General features: G+C 59.1%; 2 protein-coding genes across 2 annotated transcripts in view; one reads left to right on the forward strand and one right to left on the reverse strand.

Moving 5' to 3' along the window:
* The window catches only part of PRR12 (proline rich 12), a 34,350-nt gene extending 15,288 nt beyond the window's left edge, over positions 1-19,062 (reverse strand). The window contains exons 1-6 of the mRNA XM_066571475.1: positions 18,977-19,062; positions 14,512-14,624; positions 9,389-9,550; positions 4,835-8,199; positions 1,614-2,115; positions 766-927 (exon numbers count right to left, since the gene is read on the reverse strand). Coding sequence (XP_066427572.1) covers positions 766-927; positions 1,614-2,115; positions 4,835-8,199; positions 9,389-9,550; positions 14,512-14,624; positions 18,977-19,062 — 4,390 coding nt within the window. The remainder of the gene's footprint in view (positions 1-765; positions 928-1,613; positions 2,116-4,834; positions 8,200-9,388; positions 9,551-14,511; positions 14,625-18,976) is intronic.
* A 1,231-nt stretch (positions 19,063-20,293) lies between these two features.
* NOSIP (nitric oxide synthase interacting protein) lies at positions 20,294-22,015 on the forward strand. Its single transcript, XM_066571488.1, is given in 4 exon segments — positions 20,294-20,528; positions 20,611-20,680; positions 20,682-20,714; positions 21,858-22,015. Coding segments are annotated over 4 exon segments (279 nt in total). The 5' UTR covers positions 20,294-20,458; the 3' UTR covers positions 21,964-22,015.
* Positions 22,016-23,066: the final 1,051 nt, after the last annotated feature.

Below are 23,066 nucleotides of genomic sequence, written 5' to 3' on the forward strand. Positions count from 1 at the left end.
AACGCCCTCATGAACCCCTAGCAGGTCCTGGAAGGTCACCATGAACCCCTGGAGGGTCCCCATGAACCCATGGCAGGTTCTGGAAGGTCCCCTATGAACCCCTGCAAGGTCCTGGAAGGTCACCATGAAACTCTGGAAGGTCTCTATCAACCCCTGGCAGGTCCTGGAAGGTCTCTATAAGTCCCTGGAAGATCTCTATGGGTCCTGGAAGGTTCCTATGAACCCTTGGAAGGTCCCGGAAGGTCCCTATGAACCCCTGGAAGGTTTCTATGAACTCCTGGATGGTTCTGGATGCTCTCTAAGGGTCCTGGCAGGTCTCACCTGGTGTTTCAGGGGGTTCCCTGCGCTCGGGGGGCTCATTCGTGGCCGAGCTGATGCTCTGCTGCAGGTCCTGGCAGCTCCCTATGCTCTCTATGAGCCCCTGGGTGCTCTCTCTGAACCCCTGGCAGGTCCTGGAAGGTCTCTATGAACCCCTGGATGTTCTCTATGAACTTCTGGAAGGACTCTACAAGCCCCTGGAAGGTCCTGGAAGGTTCCTATGAACCCCTGGATGCTCTCTATGGGTCCTGGAAGGTTCCTTTAAACCCATGTCAGGTCCTGGAAGGTCCCTATGAACCCCTGGAAGGTTCCTATGAACACGTGGAAGATCTCTATGGGTCCTGGAAGGTCCCTATGAACCCCTGGAAGGTCCTGGAAGGTTTCTATGAACTCCTGGATGGTTCTGGCTGCTCTCTAAGGGTCCTGGCAGGTCCGTATCTCTCTCACCTGGCGCCTCAGGGGGTTCCCTGCGCTCGGGGGGCTCGTCCAGGGCCAAGATGGCCGAGCTGATGCTCTGCTGCAGGTCCTGGCAGCTCCCTATGAACTCCTGGCAGCTCCCTATGAACTCCTGGCAGCTCCCTATGCTCTCTATGAGCCCCTGGGTGCTCTCTATGAGCCCCTGGCAGGTCCTGGCAGCTCCCTATGCTCTCTATGAACCCCTGGCAGGTCCTGGCAGCTCCCTATGCTCTCTATGAGCCCCTGGGTGCTCTCTATGAGTCCCTGGGTGCTCTCTATGAACCCCTGGCAGGTCCTGGCAGCTCCCTATGAACTCCTGGCAGCTCCCTATGCTCTCTATGCCCCAGCCCCAGGTCCTGGCAGCTCCCTATGCTCTCTATGAGCCCCTGGGCGCTCTCTATGAGCCCCTGGCAGGTCCTGGCAGCTCCCTATGAACTCCTGGCAGCTCCCTATGCTCTCTATGAGCCCCTGGGTGCTCTCTATGAACCCCTGGCAGGTCCTGGCAGCTCCCTATGCTCTCTATGAGCCCCTGGGTGCTCTCTATGAACTCCTGGCAGCTCCCCATGTTCTCTATGCCCCAGCCCCAGGTCCTGGCAGCTCCCTATGAACTCCTGGCAGCTCCCTATGCTCTCTATGAGCCCCTGGGTGCTCTCTATGAGTCCCTGGGTGCTCTCTATGAACCCCTGGCAGGTCCTGGCAGCTCCCTATGAACTCCTGGCAGCTCCCTATGCTCTCTATGCCCCAGCCCCAGGTCCTGGCAGCTCCCTATGCTCTCTATGAGCCCCTGGGTGCTCTCTATGCCCCAGCCCCAGGTCCTGGCAGGTGGGTACCCCTCTCACCTGGCGCCTCAGGGGGTTCCCTGCGCTCGGGGGGCTCGTCCAGCGCCGAGATGGCCGAGCTGATGCTCTTCTGCAGGTCCTGGTTCTTGCTGACCGAGTCCTCCTCGTCGCTGGAGAACGAGGGCAGCGTCTCCAGGTTCCTCTTGAGCTCCTCGTCCAGGCGCTTGCAGGGCGAGGGGCACCCGGCCATCACCAGCCCCTCGCCGCCCTCCCCCGCCTCCAGCGACCCCCCCAGCGGGAAATTTTGGGGGGTCCCGACTTTGGGGGGCTTGGAAGGGCTGGGCGGGAGGGGCTGGCGCTTCCCGGATTTGAGGAAGTCCAGGAAGGAGGCCATGAAGCCCGACTTCATCTCGGGCTGCTTCTCCTCCACCTCGCGCAGCTTCTGCTTCATGCGGCTCTGGGGGGGCTCCGGGGGCGCCTCGGGGACCCCCGGGAACGGGGGCGGGGCGCCGGGGGGGGCGGGGGGAGGGGCGGGCTCGGGTTTGGAGACGGCCAGTTTGATCTGTGGGGAGAGAGAAGGGGTACTGGTTATACTGGTTATACTGGGAGACACATTGATCAATCCCTGATCCCTCTCAGACACCCCCAGTTTGATCTGTGGGGAGAGAGAAGGGATACTGGTTATACTGGTTTGTACTGGGAGACACATTGATCAATGCCTGATCCCCCCAGACAGCCCCAGTTTGATCTGTGGGGAGAGAGAAGGGGTACTGGTTATACTGGTTTGTACTGGTTTGTACTGGGAGACACATTGATCAATCCCTGATCCCCCACAGACACCCCCAGTTTGATCTGTGGGGAGAGAGAAGGGATACTGGTTATACTGGTTATACTGGGGGACACATTGATCAACGCCTGATCACCCTCAGACAGCCCCAGTTTGATCTGTGGGGAGAGAGAAGGGGTACTGGTTATACTGGTTTGTACTGGTTTGTACTGGGAGAACCCCTGATCCAACCATCATCACCCCCAGTTTGATCTGTGGGGAGAGAAAAGGGGGATACTGGTTATACTGGTTATACTGGTTATACTGGTTATACTGGGGGACACATTGATCAATCCCTGATCCCCCATAGACAGCCCCAGTTTGATCTGTGGGGAGAGAGAAGGGATACTGGTTATACTGGTTTGTACTGGGAGACACCAATCCATCCACAGACATAGCCAGTTTGATCTGAGGGGGTCACTGGTTTATACTGGTTTGTACTGGTTATACTGGTTTGTACTGGGATAACCCTGACCCAACCATCAGCACTCCCAGTTTGATCTGGGGGGTCACTGGGTTATACTGGTTTATACTGGGACGCATCGACCCCCCCCCCCCCCCCAGATACCCCCAGTTTGATCTGGGGGGGGTCACTGGTTCATACTGGTCCATACTGGGACCCCCTGATCCATCCCTGACCCTCCCCAGACACCCCCAGTTTGATCTGAGGGGGGGTCACTGATTTATACTGGTTTGTACTGGTTTATACTGGGATAGCCTGACCCTCCACAGACACCCCCAGTTTGATCTAGGGGGGGTTACTGGTTTATACTGGTTTATACTGGTTTATACTGGTTTATACTGGGATAGCCTGACCCTCCCCAGACACCCCCAGTTTGATCTGAGGGGGTCACTGGTTTGTACTGGTTTGTACTGGGACCCACTGACCCCCGCACAGACACGGCCAGGTTGATCTGGGGGTGGAACCCAAATTTTGGGGCATTTTGAGACCATTCTGAGCACCCCAAACCCCAAACCTCCAATTTTGGGGAATTTTGGACCATTCTGAGCACCCCAAACCCCAAAACCCCAATTTTGGGACCAATCCAAGCACCTCAAACCCCCAAACCCCAATTTTGGGTCATTTTAGGACCATTCTGAGCACCCCAAACCCCTTAAAATCCCAATTTTGAGACCATATGGAGCACCCCAAACCCCCCAAACCCCCAATTTTGGGGAATTTTGGGACCATTCCGAGCACCCCAAACCCCCAATTTTGGGGAATTTTGGGACCATTCCAAGCACCCCAAACCCCAATTCTGGGTCATTTTGGGACCATTCCAAGCACCCCAAACCCCCCAATTTTGTGCCATTTCCAGCCCATTCCGAGCACCCCAAACCCCAATTTTGGGCCATTTCCAGCCCATTCCGAGCACCCCAAACCCCCCAATTTTGTGCCATTTTTGGCCCATTCCAAGCACCCCAAACCCCCCAATTTTGGGCCATTTCCGGCCCATTCCGAGCACCCCAAACCCCCCAATTTTGGGCCATTTCCAGCCCATTCCAAGCACCCCAAACCCCCCAATTTTGGGCCATTTCCGGCCCATTCCGAGCACTCCAAACCCCCCAATTTTGTGCCGTTTCCCGCCCATTCCGAGCACCCCAAACCCCCAATTTTGGGTCATTTTGGGACCATTCCAAGCACCCCAAACCCCAATTCTGGGTCATTTTGGGACCATTCCGAGCACCCCAAACCCCCCAATTTTGGGCCATTTCCAGCCCATTCCGAGCACCCCAAACCCCCAATTTTGGGCCATTTTTGGCCCATTCCAAGCACCCCAAACCCCCCAATTTTGGGCCATTTCCAGCCCATTCCAAGCACCCCAAACCCCAATTTTGTGCCGTTTCCCGCCCATTCCGAGCACCCCAAACCCCAATTTTGTGCCATTTCCAGCCCATTCCAAGCACCCCAAACCCCCCAATTTTGTGCCATTTCCAGCCCATTCCGAGCACCCCAAACCCCCCAATTTTGGGCCATTTCCAGCCCATTCCAAGCAGCCCAAACCCCCATTCTGTGCCATTTCCAGCCCATTCCGAGCACCCCAAACCCCCAATTTTGGGTCATTTTTGGCCCATTCCAAGCACCCCAAACCCCCAATTTTGTGCCATTTTTGGCCCATTCCGAGCACCCCAAACCCCCATTTTGTGCCATTTCCAGCCCATTCCAAGCACCCCAATCCCCCCAATTTTGTGCCATTTCCAGCCCATTCCGAGCACCCCAAACCCCCCAATTTTGGGGAATTTTGGGACCATTCCGAGCACCCCAAACCCCCAATTTTGGGTCATTTTAGGACCATTCCGAGCACCCCAAACCCCCCAATTTTGTGCCGTTTCCAGCCCATTCCGAGCACCCCAAACCCCCCAATTTTGTGCCATTTTTGGCCCATTCCGAGCACCCCAAACCCCCCCATTTTGTGCCGTTTCCCGCCCATTCCGAGCACCCCAAACCCCTCACCTTGAGCGGCCGCAGCGGCTCCATCCCCTCTCCGTCCTCTCCGCCCTTCTTGCCCCGTCCTCGGCCCCTGCCCCGCGGCCTCTTGGCTCCCTCGGGGAACCCGGGCGGCTCCAGGGGCCGGATCCTGGGCCTGCCCCGGGGCCGGGGCGGCCCTTCCCGCTTGGGCTTGGTGGGTTTGCGGCCTCGCTTCTTGGGGGCGGCGTGAGCGCCGGGGTGGGGGCAGAAATCGATGTCGCCCATGGGGGTGAGCGGAGGGCGGCGGCAGCTGGAGATGAGGTCGGGCAGCAGGTCCGGGAGGCGCCGCGAGTTCAGGCGGATGTCGGCGGGCACGTCGGCTTTATCCTCATCATCCTCGAACTCGTACTCCTGCGCGTAGGTTTTTTTTGGCGGCGGGAAGGGGTCCCGCTTGCGGAGCAGGTGGAAGGAGGAAGTTTTCAGCAGCTTTTTGGGTTTGGAGGAGCAGAATAAAGGGGTGCTCAGAGGAGGAGGAGGGGGTTTGGGACCCCCGTCGCCCGTGCTCTGGATCAAGCCCAGCGGCTCCGCGTTCACCGTGGAGGGCAACTCGTGCTTGGGGGGCTCCAGCCCCAGCTGGGGGGGCTCCCCGGCGGCGCCCCCGTCCTGCGAGCAGAACGAGGGGTAGCTCTGCCCCATGTCGTAAGGAGGGGGCGCTTTCATCCCCTCGGGCCGCGCCGCTTCCAGCCCGGCCGCGTTGGCGCTGCCTTCCTCCTCCTCCTCCTCGCTGGGCTTGGGGAAATCCTCGGGCGGGGGCCCGAACATGTCCTCCATGCCGGGGAAGAAGCCGCGGTCCTCGTCCTGCAGCAGAGCGTCCGGGAAGCAGATGGACGTGAGGGGCACGAAACGCCCCTTGCCCCCGGCGGGGCTCCCCCCTTCCGAAAATTGATCCTTGGCCTCGGGGGGCACGGCCGGGACCCCCCCCTCGGGGTCCAGCAGGTGCCCGGGGGGTCCCTGCACCCCCGCGCTCTGCCCCAGGTGCGGCTCCAAGCCCAGGGGGGGCTCCAAGAAGTCCTGGATTTCCTGGGGAGGGGGCAACACCTCCATGGAGTCGGGGGGCAGCGGCGGCGGGGCCTGCGGGTCCAGGCCTTGCGAGCGCACCTGGTGCAGGTGAGCTTCGAGCAGCAGCTGCGGGGAAGGGGCGGCCGGAGGGGCCGGGGGAGCCGAGGGGGCAGCGGGGGGCGGCGGAGGGGGCGGCGGAGGGGGCGGCATCCGCTGCTGCTCCAGCAGGTGAACGTCCAGCGGCGCTCGGCCCTTGGGCCGCGGGTGCAGCTGGCTCTGCGTGTGCGTGAGCACCGAGGGCAGCAGAGACGCGCCCAGCTCCGGGGAAGGGTCCAGCAGGAGGTTGTGGGGTTCCAGCGGGGGTCCCTCGCCCACCAGCCGCCCGTGCTCGGGCGTTTTGGGCAGGTACGAGTGCGGAGGCGGCGGCTGGCCCAGCTCCTTGCCCCCGGCCAGGTGCTCGGGCGGCTTCTTCAGCTCGTACGTGTCCATGGCGGGCGGCGCTTGGTGGCCGTAGTGCACCACCGAGGTGGCCGCCACCTCGCCGCCTCCCCCTCCTCCTCCTCCTCCTGCTCCGCTGGCGCCCCGGAATTCTTTGCCTCTCTCCGGCTTCTTCTTCTCCTTGAGCAGCGCCAGCTCCAGCGGCGCCTCCAGGTTGGAGTTGGGCCGGATCACGCTCTGCAGCTGGTACCGCTCCTCCTTGCCCAGCGCCCCCCCGTAGCCCCCCAAGGTTTTGGGGCGCTCCTCGCAGCCCCCCAGCCCCTCTCGGGGCGGGCTGGGCGCCTGCAGCAGGTGCTGGATCAGGAAATCCTCGTCCTCGCTGCGCTCCGCCGCCAGCAGCTCCGCCTCGCCTTTGGCCCCTTTGCCGAAACTGGGGGGCGCTCCCGGTGGGGCTGGCGGCTGCTGCCTCTCGAGCCCCCCGCCCGGAGCGGCCCCGTAGCCCTGCGGGGCCATGAACGACGGCGACAGCACCGAGCCCAGGTATTTCTGCGACTGTCCCGGCGAGGCTCCGCTCTGCGGCCGCGCCGCCGGCGGCGACTGCAGCGGGCGGATGATGGGCGAGGGGCTGGAGCCGCCCAGGCCGGCGTAGGGCAGCGGCGGCGGCCCGGGCATGGCGGGCGAGTGCCCGGTGGTGCTGTAGCTCAGCGAGGGGCTGGCGGTGGGCAAACCCTGCGAGGGGGCGGGCGGCCCGTAGCCCCCCGCCTGCGCCCCCTCGGGCTGGACGCCGTAGGGCAGCGCCTGCAGCTGCTCGGGCGAGTAGGTGCCCGCGGCGCTCACGCAGGGCTGCAGCCCCCCTTGCTGCCCGCCTTGGCCCCCGGCCTGGTACCCGCCGCCTTTGCCGCCCATGTCCGCGGCCTGGCCCGCGCCGAATCCCCCCGCGGGCTGCGCCGTCCCCGCCAGGCTCTGGGGCGCGCCGGGGGCGCTGTAGCCGGGGCCTGCCCCCATGGCCAGCAGGCTCTGGGGCGGCTGGCCCGGCGAGTAGGCCGGCGACTGGCTGGCGATCACCGAGCTGGGCTTGGGCGTGCTGGGCGTGTAGCTGCTCTGGCACTTGGGCGTGTTGGTGGAGCGCGGCGGCTGCCGCGACGCCGAGTAACTCTTGGATTTGCCGCCGTTGCCGCCGGCCGCGCCGCCGTTGCCCGCGGCGCTGGCGCCGCCGGAGTAGCCCGGGGACTGGATGATGGGCCGGTATCCCGGCTCGGGGCGCGGCGCCGCGGGAGCGGCTTTGGGAGGCTGCCCCGAGCCCTCGGAGCTGGCCGGGGATTGCTCGCCCAGCGGGCTGCAGGACAGCGGGGCGCGGTGAGCCGGCACCTGCTGGTAGGAGCCGCCGCAGCTCAGGTAATGCTGCAGCCCCGGCGCCGGCGGCAGCTGCGGCTGAGCCGCGCCCGGCCGCTGGTAGTGCTTGATGACGCTGTCCTGTCGCGATATGGCGCGATCGCCGCCGCCCGCCGCGTTGGCGCCGCCGAACACGGGAGCGTTGTAGAGCTGAGGGGGCTGCTCGGCCGCCGCCAGCAGGTTGAACTGGGAGGAACTGGGAGCGGGCCGGTACGGAGGGGTCTGCGCGGGCAGCGCCGAGCCCAGCACGGCCGAGCCCAGGCGGTCGAAGCCCAGCGAGGAGGGCACGGCGGGCTGCGTGGGCTTGATGTGCAGCAGAGGGTCGTGCGGGGACAGCAGCCCGTTGGAACCGGGGCTGAAGGCGGCCTCGGGAAGGCTCAGCGGGGACCCCACCGGGAAGCTGCGGCCGCCGAAGGACGCCGGGTGCTGGTAGGGACCCAGCGCCGATGAGGAGGGGAAGGTGCCCGAGCCGGGGAGGGCTCCAGAGATGAAGAGTTCGGCCGGAGCTGGAGTGTGCATGGCTGGGGAGGGGCAGGATCGGGGTTAGAGAGAGGCGGGGGGGAGAGAGGGGGGAAAGGGTTGGGGGAGGCACTGGGATATGTGGGGACACAATTTGGGTAGGGGGGGGGACCCCATTTGGGAGGGTGGGGGGCACCCCGGGACATGTGGGGACCCCATTTGGGGAGGGGGGGACACCCAGGTAAAAATGGGGACCCCATTTGGGTGGGTGGGGGGCACCCCGGGACATGTGGGGACCCCATTTGGGGAGGGGGGGATGCCCCCGGGGGGAGTGGGGCACCCTGGGACATGTGGGGACCCCATTTGGGGAGGGGTGGGACACCCAGGTAAAAATGGGGACCCCATTTGGGTGGGTGGGGGGCACCCCGGGACATGTGGGGACCCCATTTGGGGAGGGGGGGACACCCTCAAGGTGAGTGGGGAGCCCGTTTGGGTGGGTGGAGGGCACCCAGGTACACGTGGGGACCCCATTTGGGCAGGAGGTGACAGCCCCAGGGGGAGTGGGGACACCCTGGGACATGTGGGGACCCCATTTGGGGAGGGGGGGACACCCAGGTACAAGCGGGGACCCCAATAGGGGTAAATGGGGACCCCATTTGGGTAAGGGGGGGACCCCATTTGGGTGGGTGGGGGGCACCCAGGTACAAATGGGGACCCCGTTAGGGGAGGGGGGAATGCCCCCAGGGGGAGTGGGGGACACCCTGGGACATTTGGGGACCCCATTTGGGTGGGTGGGGGGTCACCCAGGTACATCTGGGGACCCTATTTGGGGAGGGGGGGATACCCTGGGACATGTGGGGACCCCCTTTGGGGAGGTGGGGACACCCCCAGGGGGAGTGGGGACACCCCTGGTAGAAGTGGGGACCCCATTTGGGGAGGGGGGGAACACCCAGGTACAAGTGGGGACCCCAATAGGGGTAAATGGGGACCCCCCCCAAATGCAGAACAACAAGACAAAAATAGGACTCCCCCCTCCCCATGAAAAATTAAATAAAAAACCTCCCCCAAAACCAAAGCAGCATAAAGACCCCCCCCCCCCGCAAAAAGCCCCCAGACCCACCAGTCTGCCAGGAGGGGGTGCAGAACTGGGACCCCGTCCCCAAACCCCCCAAAAAGCCCCCAGACCCACCAGTCTGCCAGGAGGGGGTGCAGAACTGGGACCCCCACCCCAATGAAAGCCCCCAGACCCACCAGTCTGCCAGGAGGGCGTGCGGAACTGGGAGAGCAGGGACGAGGCCGAGGGTCCGGGCTGGGGTCCCCGTGACTCCAGCGCTGAGATCAGGTTCATGACGGAGGCGTCGGGGGCAGCGCCCCCCGCGTGGTGCAGCCCCGTCTCGAAGAGCCCCGACAGCCCTGGGGACAGCACGGGGACACTGTGGGGACAGCTTGGGGACAGCACGGGGACACCCTGGGGACACCCTGGGGACAGCTCGGGGACACTGTGGGGACAGCTCGGGGACAGCACGGGGACAGCTCAGGGACACCCTGGGGTGCAGCCCCGTCTCAAAGAGCCCCAACAGCCCTGGGGACAGCACAGGGACACTGTGGGGACAGCTTGGGGACACCCTGGGGACAACTCGGGGACACCCTGGGGACAGCTCAGGGACACCATGGGGAGCAGCCCCGTCTCAAAGAGCCCCGACAGCCCTGGGGACAGCACGGGGACAGTGTGGGGACAGCTTGGGGACAGCTTGGGGACACCCTGGGGACAGCTCGGGGACACCCTGGAGAGCAGCCCCGTCTCAAAGAGCCCCAACAGCCCTGGGGACAGCACAGGGACACTGTGGGGACAGCTTGGGGACACCCTGGGGACAGCTCAGGGACACCCTGGGGTGCAGCCCCATCTTGAAGAGCCCCGACAGCCCTGGGGACAGCACGGGGACACTGTGGGGACAGCTCGGGGACAGCACGGGGACAGCTCAGGGACACCCTGGGGACACCTTGGGGACACCCTGGGGACACCATGGGGACAGCTCAGGGACACCCTGGGGTGCAGCCCCATCTCGAAGAGCCCCGACAGCCCTGGGGACAGCACGGGGACACTGTGGGGTAGAGCCCTGACAGATCTGGGGACACCATGGGGACAGCTCGGGGACACCCTGGGGTAGAGCCCCGACAGCCCTGGGGACAGGGACAGCTTGGGGACACCTCAGGGACACCCTGGGGACACCTTGGGGACACCCTGGGGACGTGGGGACACAGTGGCTGTGACCCCCCCTCAAGGACAGGGAGGGGATTGAAGGGGACACTTTGGGGTGACCTGAGCAGTGCAGGCCTGGGGACACCTCGGGGACACCTCGGGGACACCACGGCCATGACATTTACAGGGTCAGGGTGACACGGGGACGTGGCAGCAAAGGGTGACAGGGACACAGGGGTGGGGTGACAAACGTGGGAGGTTTTGGGGTGAGCGGATGGAAAATGGGATGTGAGAAAAATGGGGGGAAAGGAGGAAAAAATGGCGGGAAATGTGAGGGGGAAAAATGGCGGGAAATGTGAGGGGAGAAAAGGGCGGGAAATGTGAGGGGAGAAAAGGGAGGAAAACACAAGGAAAAAAGACAGGAAATGTGAGGGGAAAAGTGAGAAATGTGAGGGGGAAAAGGGAGGGAAATGTGAGGGGAGAAAAGGGCGGGAAATGTGAGGGGAGAAAAGGGAGGGAAATGTGAGGGGGAAAATGGGGGGAAACGTGAGGGGAAAAGGCAAAAAGTATGAGAAGAAAAAGGGCAGAAAATGTGAGGGGGAAAGTGAGAAATGTGAGGGGTAAAAGGGAGGGAAACATGAGGGAGAAAAGGGAAACGTGAGGGGAAAATGAGGGGAAATGTGAGGGGAAAAAGGAGGAAAACACAAGGAAAAAAGACAGGAAATGTGAGGGGAAAAAGCAGGAAGTGTGAGAGGAAAAAGGGCAGAAAATGTGAGGGGAAAAGTGAGAAATGTGAGGGGAGAAAAGGGTGGGAAACGTGAGGGGAGAAAAGGCAGCAAATGGAAGGCAAAAAGGACAATAAAGCTGAGTGAAAAGGACAGGAAATGAGAGAAAAAAAGGTATGAAACAAGGGGAGAAAAGGGGGGAAATGCGAGGGGAGAAAAGGGTAAGGAATGTGAGGGGCAAAGAGTGGGAAATGTGAGGGGAAAATGGTTGGGAAATGAGACAATAAAACAACACGAAATGTAAAGGGAAAAATCGGTGGGAAATGTTGGGGGAAAAAAAGGTGAGAAATGTGAGAAAAAGAAAGGTGTGAAACTTGATGGGATGAAATGGCACAGGAAAGGAGATAGAAACCTGAGGGGATAAAGGGTGGGAAATGTGAGGGGGAAAAAGTAGGAAATGATTGGAAAAAAGCAAAAAATGTGAGGGAGGAAAAAAGGGTACGTGGGAAAAATTGGTGGGAAATGTGAGGGAAGAAAACGTGGGAAATGTGAGGGCAAAAAGAGCAGAAAATGTGAGGGGAAAAAGAGCAGGAAATGTGAGGTAAAAAATGGGAAATGAGGGAAAAAAGGGTGGGAAATGTGAGGGGAAAAGGGCAGGAAACGTGAGGGGAAAAAAGTGAGAAATATGAGGGGTAAAGAATAGGAAATGTGAAGGGGAAATGGGTGGGAAATGAAACAACAAAGTGGCAAAAATCATAATAGGAAAAATTGGTGGGGAATATTACAGGAAAAAAGGTGAGATGTGTGAGAAAAAGAAAGGTGTAAAACTTGAGGGGATAAAATGGCAGCAAACGCAAGAAAGGAAATCAATGGAAACGTGAAGGGAAAAAGGGTGGAAAATGTGAGGGGGAAAAGGGCATGAGGGAAGAATTGGTGGGAAATGGGAGGGGAAAAAATGAGGGAAATGTGAGGGGAAAAGGGCAGGAAATGTGAGGGGAAAAGGGCAGGAAAAATTGGGAAATGTGAGGGGAGAAAAGGGCGGGAAATGTGAGGGGAAAAATGTGGGAAATGTGAGGGGAAAAAGAGCAGGAAATGGGAGGGAGAAAAGGGTGGAGACGTGAGGGGTCAAGACAGGAAAAACATGAGGGGAAAATGGCGGCTAAGATTTGGGGAAAAAGGGGGAAATGTGAGGGGGAAACGTGAGTGGCAAACATGAGGGGAGAAGGGTGGGAAATGGGGAAAAGTGCTGGAAATGTGAGGGGAAAAAGGGCAGGGAAAATTGGGAAATGTGAGGGAAAATTGGTGAAAAATGTGAGGGAAAAAAGAGTGGGAAACGTGAGGGGGGAAAAGAGCGGAGACATGGAGGGTCAAGATAGCAAAAACGTGAGGGGAAAATGGCGGGCAAGATGTGGGGGGAAAGTGAGAAATGTGAGTGGGAAACATGAGGGAAAAGGGTGGGAAATGGGGGGGGAAGGACAGGAAAAAGTGGGAAATGTGAGGGAAAATCGGGAAATGTGAGGGAAAATTGGGAAATGTGAGGGAAAATTGGTGGAAAATGTGAGGGGAGAAAAGGGCGGGAAATGTGAGGGGAAAAAGGACAGGAAAAATCGGGAAATGTGAGGGAAAATTGGGAAATGTGAGGGAAAATTGGTGGAAAATGTGAGGGGAGAAAAGGGCGGGAAATGTGAGGGGAGAAATGTCCCAGGGTGACACAACACGAGGACACCAAGGTGACACAGGGACCTGGGGTGGTGGTGCTGCACGGTCAGGGTGGCACAAGGTGGGTGACAGGAGGTGACAGAAAGTGACAGGAGGTGACAAAGGTGAGAGAAGGTGACAAAGGTGAGAGAAGGTGACAGTAGGTGACGAAAGGTGACAGAGGTGACAGTAGGTGACAAAAGGTGACAGGAGATGACAAGAGATGACAGGGGGTGACAGTAGGTGACAATTGGTGACAGAAGGTGACAGGAGATGACAGAAGGTGACCGTGGGTAACAGAGGTGACAGAAGGTGATAAGGAGGAACAGAAGGTGACAGGGGGCGACAAAAGGTGAGAGAAGGTGACAGTAAGTGACAAAAGGTGACAGAGGGTGACAGGGGGTCACAGTAGGTAACAGTAGATGACAATCGGTGCCAGCAGGTGACAATCGGTGCCAGCAGGTGACAATCGGTGACAGAAGGCGATAGGAAGTGACAGGAGGTGATAAAGGAGGAACAGTAGGGGACGCAAAGTGACAGAGATGACAGCAGGTGACAATCGGTGATAAAGGTGACAGGTGACAGAGGTGACAGCAGGTGACAGCGCGTCACAGAAGGTGACAGCAGGTGACAGAGGTGACAGAAGCTGACAGTAGGTGACAGTAGATGACAGAAGGTGACAGAAGGTGACAGTAGATGACAGAAAGTGACAGTAGGTGACAGTAGGTGACAGAAGGTGACAGTAGATGACAGACGGTGACGGTGCCAGCAGGTGCCAGCAGGTGACACCAGATGCCAGCAGGTGGCAGAAGGTGCCAGCAGGTGCCAGCAGGTGACTGTAGATGACAGAAGCTGACAGCAGGCGACAGTAGATGACAGAAGGTGGCAGACGGTGCCAGCAGGTGCCAGCAGGTGACACCAGGTGAGACCAGGTGCCAGCAGGTGCCATCAGGTGGCAGAAGCTGACAATAGGTGACAGAGGTGACAACAGGTGACAGTAGGCGACAGAAGGTGCCAGCAGGTGCCAGTAGATGACATCAGGTGCCACCAGGCGCCATCAGGTGCCAGTAAATGACAGCAGGTGCCATCAGGTGACAGTAAATGCCATCAGGTGCCACCAGGTGCCAGCAGGTGCCAGTAAATGCCATCGGGTGCCCCCAGATGCCATCAGGTGCCAGTAAATGCCATCAGGTGCCACCAGGTGCCAGCAGGTGCCAGTAAATGCCATCGGGTGCCAGCAGGTGCCAGTAAATGCCATCAGGTGCCCCCAGATGCCATCAGGTGCCAGTAAATGCCCCCAGGTGCCCCCAGGTGCCATCAAGTGCCAGTAAATGCCATCAGGTGCCACCAGGTGCCATCAAGTGCCAGTAAATGCCATCAGGTGCCCCTAGGTGCCAGCATGTGCCAGTAAATGCCATCAGGTGCCCCCAGGTGCCACCAGGTGCCAGTAAATGCCATCAGGTGCCCCCAGGTGCCACCAGGTGCCAGTAAATGCCATCGGGTGCCCCCAGGGGCCAGCAGGTGCCAGTAAATGCCATCAGGTGCCCCTAGGTGCCAGCAGGTGCCAGTAAATGCCATCAGGTGCCCCCAGGTGCCACCAGGTGCCAGTAAATGCCATCGGGTGCCCCCAGGGGCCAGCAGGTGCCAGTAAATGCCATCGGGTGCCCCCAGGGGCCAGCAGGTGCCAGTAAATGCCCCCAGGTGCCCCCAGGTGCCAGTAAATGCCCCCGGGTGCCAGCAGGTGTCCGTACCTGGCGGGTGGTGGTTGGCCGCATAGCCCTGCAGAGGGTGGGGGGCTCCGTACGGCTGCCGGTGCAGCAGGTCCGGGTCAGGGTGGGACCCCCGCGAGCCCCCGTACACCAGGCTGGGACAGACAGACAGACAGACAGACAGACAGGAGAGTGTCACAGCACGGCAGTGTCACACACCCTCCCACCGTCACAGACCCACCCCCGTACGCCAGGCTGGACAGACAGACAGACAGACAGACAGACAGGAGAGTGTCACAGCACGGCATTGTCACAGCCCCACCATCACAGACCCACCCCCGTACACCAGGCTGGACAGACAGACAGACAGACAGACAGGAGAGTGTCACAGCACGGCATTGTCACAGCCCCACCGTCACAGACCCACCCCCGTACACCAGGCTGGACAGACAGACAGACAGACAGACAGGAGAGTGTCACAGCACGGCAGTGTCACAGCCCCCACCATCACAGACCCACCCCCGTACGCCAGGCTGGACAGACAGACAGACAGACAGACAGACAGGAGAGTGTCACAGCACGGCAGTGTCACACACCCCCCCACCGTCACAGACCCACCCCGTACACCAGGCTGGACAGACAGACAGACAGACAGACAGGAGAGTGTCACAGCACGGCATTGTCACCTCCCCACCATCACAGACCCCACCCCCGTACGCCAGGCTGGACAGACAGACAGACAGACAGACAGACAGGTGTGACTGTCACCACCCCACAATGCTGTGACAGGTGTGACACAGGTGTGTGACAGGTGTGACACACGTACACATGCAGCAGATACTGACACTAAGGTGTGACACAGGTGTGACACAGACACACACTCAGGTGTGACACTCAGGTGTGACACAGACACACACACAGGTGTGACACAGGCACACACAGGTGTGACACAGGCACACTCAGGTGTGACACAAACACTGACACTCAGGTGTGACACAGACACACACTCAGGTGTGACACAGGTGTGACACTCAGGTGTGACACAGACACACACACAGGTGTGACACAGACACACACAGGTGTGACACAGACACACACACAGGTGTGACACAGACACACACAGGTGTGACACAGGCACACACACAGGTGTGACACAGACACACACAGGTGTGACACAGACACACTCAGGTGTGACACAGACACACACACAGGTGTGACACAGACACACACACAGGTGTGACACAGGCACACACACAGGTGTGACACAGACACACACACTCAGGTGTGACACAGACACACTCAGGTGTGACACAGGCACACACACAGGTGTGACACACACACACACAGGTGTGACACAGCCCTGCACAGGTGTGACACGTGTGACACAGGTGAGCCAGGCATTGACACTCAGGTGTGACACCCCAAATCCCAGAGCACCCCAAAACTTGATACAACAGGACCCCCAGCACCCCAAATCCCGGAGCACCCCAAATCCATCAGCACCCCAAGCCCTGGTGTAACAGGACCCCTGCACCCCAAATCCCGGTGTAACGGGATCCCTGCACCCCAAATCCCAGCACCCCAAATCCCGGTGTAACGGGATCCCTGCACCCCAAATCCCTGCACCCCAAATCCCGGTGTAACGGGATCCCTGCACCCCAAATCCCAGCACCCCAAATCCCACTGTAACGGGATCCCAGCACCCCAAATCCCAGAGTAACAGGACCCTGCACCCCAAATCCCAGCACCCCAAATCCCGGTGTAACGGCATCCCAGCACCCCAAATCCCACTGTAATGGGATCCCTGCACCCCAAATCCCACTGTAATGGGATCCCTGCACCCCAAATCCCAGCACCCCAAATCCCACTGTAATGGGATCCCTGCACCCCAAATCCCAGCACCCCAAATCCCACTGTAATGGGATCCCAGCATCCCAAACCTCCTTCACCCCAAATCCCGGTGTAACGGGACCCCCTCACCCCGTAAGGGGATCTCAGCATCTCAGTACCCCAGGGACACCCCAAATCCCAGCAAACCCCAAATCTCAGCACACCCCAATCCCGGTGTAACGGGATCCCTGCACCCCAAATCCCAGCACCCCAAATCCCCCAGCACCCCAAATCCCATAGTAATAGGATCACAGGACCCTAAATCCCAGCACCCCAAATCCCCCAGCACCCCAAATCCCATAGTAATAGGATCACAGGACCCCCAACACTCTAGGGACACCCCAAAGCCCGGCGTAACGAGTCTCAAATGCTGCCACCTGCACCCCAAAACTCCCCTCAGCCCAAACCCCGGTGTAACAACAGGACTGCAGGACCCCAACACTGCTGGGACACCCCAAATCCCAGCACACCCCAAATCCCAGAGTAACGGGACCCCCTCACCCCAAATCCCGGAGTAATGGGACCCCTGCACCCCAAATCCCAGAGGAACGGGACCCCCTCACCCCAAATCCCAGCACACCCCAAATCCCAGAGTAACGGGACCCCCTCACCCCAAATCCCAGAGTAACGGGACCCTGCACCCCAAACCCAGCACACCCCAAATCCCAGAGTAATGGGATCCTCTCACCCCAAATCCCGGAGTAATGGGAACCCCTCACCCCAAATCCCGGAGTAATGGGACCCTGCACCCCAAATCCCAGAGGAACGGGACCCCCTCACCCCAAATCCCAGCACACCCCAAATCCCAGAGTAACGGGACCCTGCACCCCAAACCCAGCACACCCCAAATCCTAGAGTAATGGGATCCTCTCACCCCAAATCCCAGAGTAATGGGACCCCCTCACCCCAAATCCCGGTGTAACAGCATTGTAGGACCCCAAAACTGCTGGGACACCCCAAATCCCTCAGCACCTCAAATCCCAGAATAATGGGACACCCTCACCCCAAATCCCAGCGCACCCCAAATCCCAGCGCACTCCAAATCCCAGAGTAACGGGACCCCCTCACCCCAAATTCCAGCACCCTTCAAATCCCGCTGTAATGGGATCCCAGCATCCCAAACCTCCTGCACCCCAAATCCCGGTGTAATGGGATCCCTCACCCCAAATCCCTCCACAGCCCAATTCCCAGGGTAACAGGATCCGCACATCCCAAATAACTCAGCACCCCAAATCCCAGCACACCCCAGACCCCGGAGTAACGGGATCCTTGTACCCCAAATCCCAGCACACCCCAGACCCCGGAGTAACGGGATCCTTGTACCCCAAATCCCAGCACACCCCAGACCCCGGAGTAACGGGATCCCAGCACCCCAATACTCCAGCACCCCAAACCCCACTGTAATGGGATTGCAGGACCCCAACACTGCTGGGGACACCCCAAATCCCAGCACATCCCAAATCCCGGAGTAACAGGATCACAGCATCCCAAACCTCCTGCACCCCAAATCCCAGTGTAACGGGACCCCTTTCACCCTAAATTCCTCTGCACGCCAAATCCCAGCACACCCCAAACCCCGGTGCAACGGGATCACAGCACCCCAATACTCCAGCACCCCAAACCCCGGAGTAACGGGACCCCCTCACCCCAAACCCCGCTGTAACGGGATTGCAGGACCCCAACACTGCTGGGACACCCCAAATCCCCTTCACTCCAAATCCCTTCTCACCCCAAACTCCGGAGTAACGGGATCCCAGCACCCCAAATCCCCTTCACTCCAAACCCCCTCTCACCCCAAACCCCGGAGTAATGGGATCCTTGTACCCCAGATCCCAGCACACCCCAAATCCCGGTGTAAGGGGAGCGCAGGACCCCAGTACTGCTGGGACACCCCAAATCCCAGCACACCCCAAACCCCGGAGTAACGGGATCCCAGCACCCCAAATCCCAGCACAGCCCAAATCCCGATGTAACGGGATCCCAGCACCCCAAATCCCAGCACAGCCCAAATCCCGATGTAACGGGATCCTTGTACCCCAGATCCCAGCACAGCCCAAATCCCGGTGTAAGGGGATCACAGGACCCCAGTGCTGCTGGGACACCCCAAATCCCAGCACACCCCAAACCCCGGTGTAACGGGATCACAGCACCCCAAACCTCCTGCACCCCAAACCCCGGTGTAACGGGATCACAGCACCCCAAACCTCCTGCACCCCAAACCCCAGCACACCCCAAATCCCGCTGTAACGGGACCTCTTCACCCCAAATCCCGGCGTAACCGGACCCCCTCACCCCAAATCCCAGCACACCCCAAACCTCAGTGCAACGGGACCCTCTCACTCCAAACCCCCCCTCAGCCCAAATCCCGCTGTAACGGGACGCTGCACCCCAAATCTCTCTGCACCCCAAATCCCGGTGTAACGGGACACCCTCATCCCAAATCCCTTGGCACCCCAAATCCCGCTGTAACGGGACCCTGCACCTCAAACCCCCCCTCACCCCAAACCCCCTCTCACCCCAACCCCCCCCATCCCCCCCATTCCCCCCATCCCCGCTCCCCCCCCCGGTGCGCGCCCCCTTCCTCCCCCCCCTCCCGCTCGCTCCCCCCGGGGCTCACCTGGCCTTGGCCGAGCGCTCGTAGCTCCAGCCGGGCCCGGCGCTGAGCGGGTCCCCGAACCCGGCGGCCGGGTAGTTCCTGTCCATGGGGGCGGCGCCCCCCGGGGCCGGGCGGGGGTCGAGGGCCGGGGGGGCCGGGGGGCGGCCGGGCGGGGGGCGCCTCACGGAGCCGCCATGATGGAGCGGGGCCGCGCGCCGCCGCTTCCTCCCACACTGCACCGCGCGGGGCCCGAGCGGGGCCGCGCGCCGGCGGGAGCGCGGCGGGAGGGGGCGGGGCCGGCGCGGGCCAATTGGGAGAGAGGGGCGGGGTCGGTGCGTGACCGTATAAGGGAAAAGGGGCGGGGAAAGCGGCGCTGGGAGACAATGTCTGTGAGGGGGAAAGGGGCGGGGCCAAGCGCGGCCGTAAATGGGCAAAAGGGCGTGGCCATGCAGTGGCGGGAGCGCTGAGAGGGCGGAGCCAAGTTGCGACAAAAGGGCGGGGTTAGGCGCGTCCATATATGGAAAGGGGGCGTGGTCACGCAGGAGAGGGGGCGCTGAGGGGGCGGGGCTAAACTGTGACGAGGGGCGGGGTAATCTCCCCATATATGGAAAAGGGGCGTGGTTAAACGATGGCAGGAGCCCTTAGGGGCGGAGCTAAGTTGTTTCTAAAGGCGATTAAAGGGCGGAGTTAACTGCCTCCATATATGGAAAAGGGGCGTGATTAGACACTTCCAGGAGCCCTTAGGGGTGGGGCTAAGCTGCTTCTATAAACTATTCAAGGGCGGGGTTCAGAGGTTCCATATATGGAAAGGAGGCGTGGCCACACAATAGCAGGCGCTCTGAAGGGGCGGGGCCAACCCGTATCTATACGTTCTAAAGAGGCGGGGTTAGCCACTTCCATATATGGAAAGGGGGCGTGGTTAGACGCTGGCGGGAGCCCTTGGGACAGGGCCAAGAGCTTTCTATAGGCGATCGAAGGGGCGGGGTTACGCTCCTCCATATATGGAAAAGAGGTGTGGCCACACAGTGGCGGGAGCCCTTAGGGGCGGGGCCAAACTGCGTCTATAGGCAATAAAGGGGCAAGGGAAGGGGCGGGGCTAGGCATTTTCTATAGGGAAGGGGCGGGGTAAGGGTGTGGCCCTGCCATCCCGATAAAAGGAAAAGAGGCGGGACTTTCTCCCTATAGGGGCGGGGCTTGGATCAGCACGGAGGGGGCGTGGCTAAGCTGCTGAGAGCAACTGAGCGGAACTGGTGCAAACTGGAGCTGGGAGACGGGGGGCGGAACCAAAACGCTGCTCCCCCCGGACCCTTTTACCCGCCGCGCTTCCGGTTCGCCACTTCCGCCTTCCGGTGTTGCGCCGGTGCCGGCCGTGAGGGAGCCGCGCGCCCAAACCCCCCAAAACCCCCCAAAAAACCCCAAAATTCCCCAAAAAACCTCTCGTGACCTCTTTAAATTCTGCTCTCGATCCCTTTAGGAGCATCCCGGAGTCGCTGAGGCGCGGCCATGACGCGGCACGGCAAGAACTGCACGGCGGGGGCCGTATACAGCTACCACGAGAGGAAGAAGGACACAGGTGGCGCCTGGCACCAGGAGGGGTTTGGGGACTTTGGGGACACGCACGGGAGGTGACAATTGTGGCTTTGTGTCCCTCGTAGCGGCCTCGGGTTACGGCACGCAGCGGGTGCGGGTGGGGCGTGACGCCATCAAGGATTTCGATTGTTGCTGTGTCCCTGCAGCCCTGCCGGGACCCCGTGGTGACGTGAGTGAGCCCCAAAATGCCCCCCGAAATAGCCCTAAAACAGTCGCGAAATACCCCCAAAATACCCCCAAAGTGGTTCAAAAGGACCCCCAAAATACCCCCCAGAAATACCCAAATAATAGCCCCAGAAAGTGCCCCAGAAATACTCACAAAATAGTCCAAAAACTGCCCCAAAATATCCATAAAAATACCCACAAAACAGCCCCGAAATGCCCCAGAATTCCTGCAGGACAGCCCCAAAATACCCCCAAAACAGCCCCCAAATATGCCCAAAACCAGCCCCAAAATACCCCCAAAGCAGCCCTCCAAATGCCCTCAAAAATACCCCCAAACCAGCCCCAAAATGCCCACAAAAATGCCAACAAAACAGCCCCAAAAATGCCACAGAAATACCCTCAAAAATACCCCCAAAACACCCCGAAATACTTTCAAAAAATACCTAGAAAACAAGTCCTAGATGTCCTTGAAATACCCCCAAAAATGCCCCCCCAAAGTGCCTCAAAAGGATCCCCAAAATACCCCCAGAAATACCCAAATAAATAGCCCAGAAGTGCCCCAGAAATACCTATAAAATAGTCCAAAAAACTGCCCCAAAATATCCATAAAAATACCCACAAAACAGCCCCCAAATGCCCCCAAACCAGCCCCAAAAACTTCCCAGAAATACCCACAAAATAGCCCCAAAATCTGCCCCAAACTACCACAAAACAACCTCAAAACTGCCCCAAAATACTCACAAAAATACCCACAAAACAGCCCCAAAACACCCACAAAAATATCCCTGAAACAGCCCCAAAATGCCCCAAAATCAGCCCCAAAAGTACCTCAAAAACCCCAAAACCATCTCAAAAAAAAAACCCCAAAATACCCCAAAAGCGCCTCAGAAAAGCCCCAAAATCACCCCCAAAACCAGCCCCAAAAGCGCCTCAAAAAAGCCCCAAAATCACCCCCAAAAACTCCCCCAAACCACCCCAAATCTCCTCCAGGACCCCCAAAACCTCCAAAGCCACCCCAAAAACTCCCTCAAGACCCCAAAGCCCCCAAAATCCCCCCCCAAAAAACCCAAAACCATCCCCAAACCCCCCCCAAATTTTGTGGTTTTTATTCAGCTGACCCCAAATAATTTTGGGATTTTTGCCGCAGCCCCGATGGGTTCCTGTACGAGCGCGAGGCCATCGTGAGTTACCTGCTGCACCAGAAAACCAAAATCGCCCGAGAGACCAAGGTGAGCACCCCAAAAATGCCCTAAAACGCCCCAAAAATACCCCAAAAAGCTCTTAAAAAATCCCCTCAAAAAATCCCCCCAAGATCCTCCAAAATCCCCTCCCAAAATTCCCCAAAAAATCCCCCAAGATCCTCCCAAAATCCCCCCAAAAATCCCCCAAAAATCCCCCCAAAAATCCTCCAAAATCCCCCAAAAAGCCCCAAAAAATTCCCCCCAAGATCCTCCAAAATCCCCCCAAAATTCCCCAAAAAAATCCCCCAAGATCCTCCCAAAATCCCCAAAATCCCCAAAAAATCCCCCCAAGATCCTCTAAAATCCCCCCAAAAATCCCCAAAAAATCCCCCAAGATCCTCCAAAATCCCCCCAAAATCCCCAAAAATCCCCCCCAAGATCCTCCAAAATCCCCCCAAAATTCCCCAAAAATCCCCCCAAGATCCTCCAAAATCCCCCCAAAAATCCCCAAAAATCCCCAAGATCCTCTAAAATCCCCCCAAAAATCCCCAAAAAATCCCCCCAAGATCCTCCAAAAATCCCCCCAAAAATCCCCAAAAAATTCCCCCCAAGATCCTCCAAAATCCCCCCAAAAATCCCCAAAAAATTCCCCCCAAGATCCTCCAAAATCCCCCCAAAAATCCCCAAAAAATTCCCCCAAGATCCTCCAAAATCCCCCCAAAAATCCCCAAAAATCTCCCCAAAATCCCCTGAAAATGCCCAAACCTGCCAAAATTCCCAAAATACGTCAAAAATCTCACAAAAAATCCCCTGAAAAATTCCCCAAAAAACCTCAAAAAAACATCCAAAATCTCCCCAAAAAATCTCCCTAAAATCCCTCAAAAATTCCCAAAAAATCCCCAAAAAACTCCTGCAAAAAACTCACAAAAATCCCAGAAATTTGGGATAAAATCCCCGGAATTTGGGGTAAAAAAATCCCAGAAATTTGGGATAAAATCCCGGAATTTTGGGATAAAATCCCAGAAATTTGGGATAAATCCCAGAAATTTGGGGTAAAATCCAGAAATTTGGGGTAAAAAAAATCCCAGAAATTTGGGATAAAATCCTGGAAATTTGGGGTAAAAAAAATCCCAGAAATTTGGGGTAAAACCCCAGAAATTTGGGGTAAAAAAACC

This window comes from Molothrus aeneus, unplaced genomic scaffold (genome assembly GCF_037042795.1).
Source record: "Molothrus aeneus isolate 106 unplaced genomic scaffold, BPBGC_Maene_1.0 scaffold_70, whole genome shotgun sequence".
In the NCBI taxonomy this organism is placed as follows: Eukaryota; Metazoa; Chordata; class Aves; order Passeriformes; family Icteridae; genus Molothrus; species Molothrus aeneus.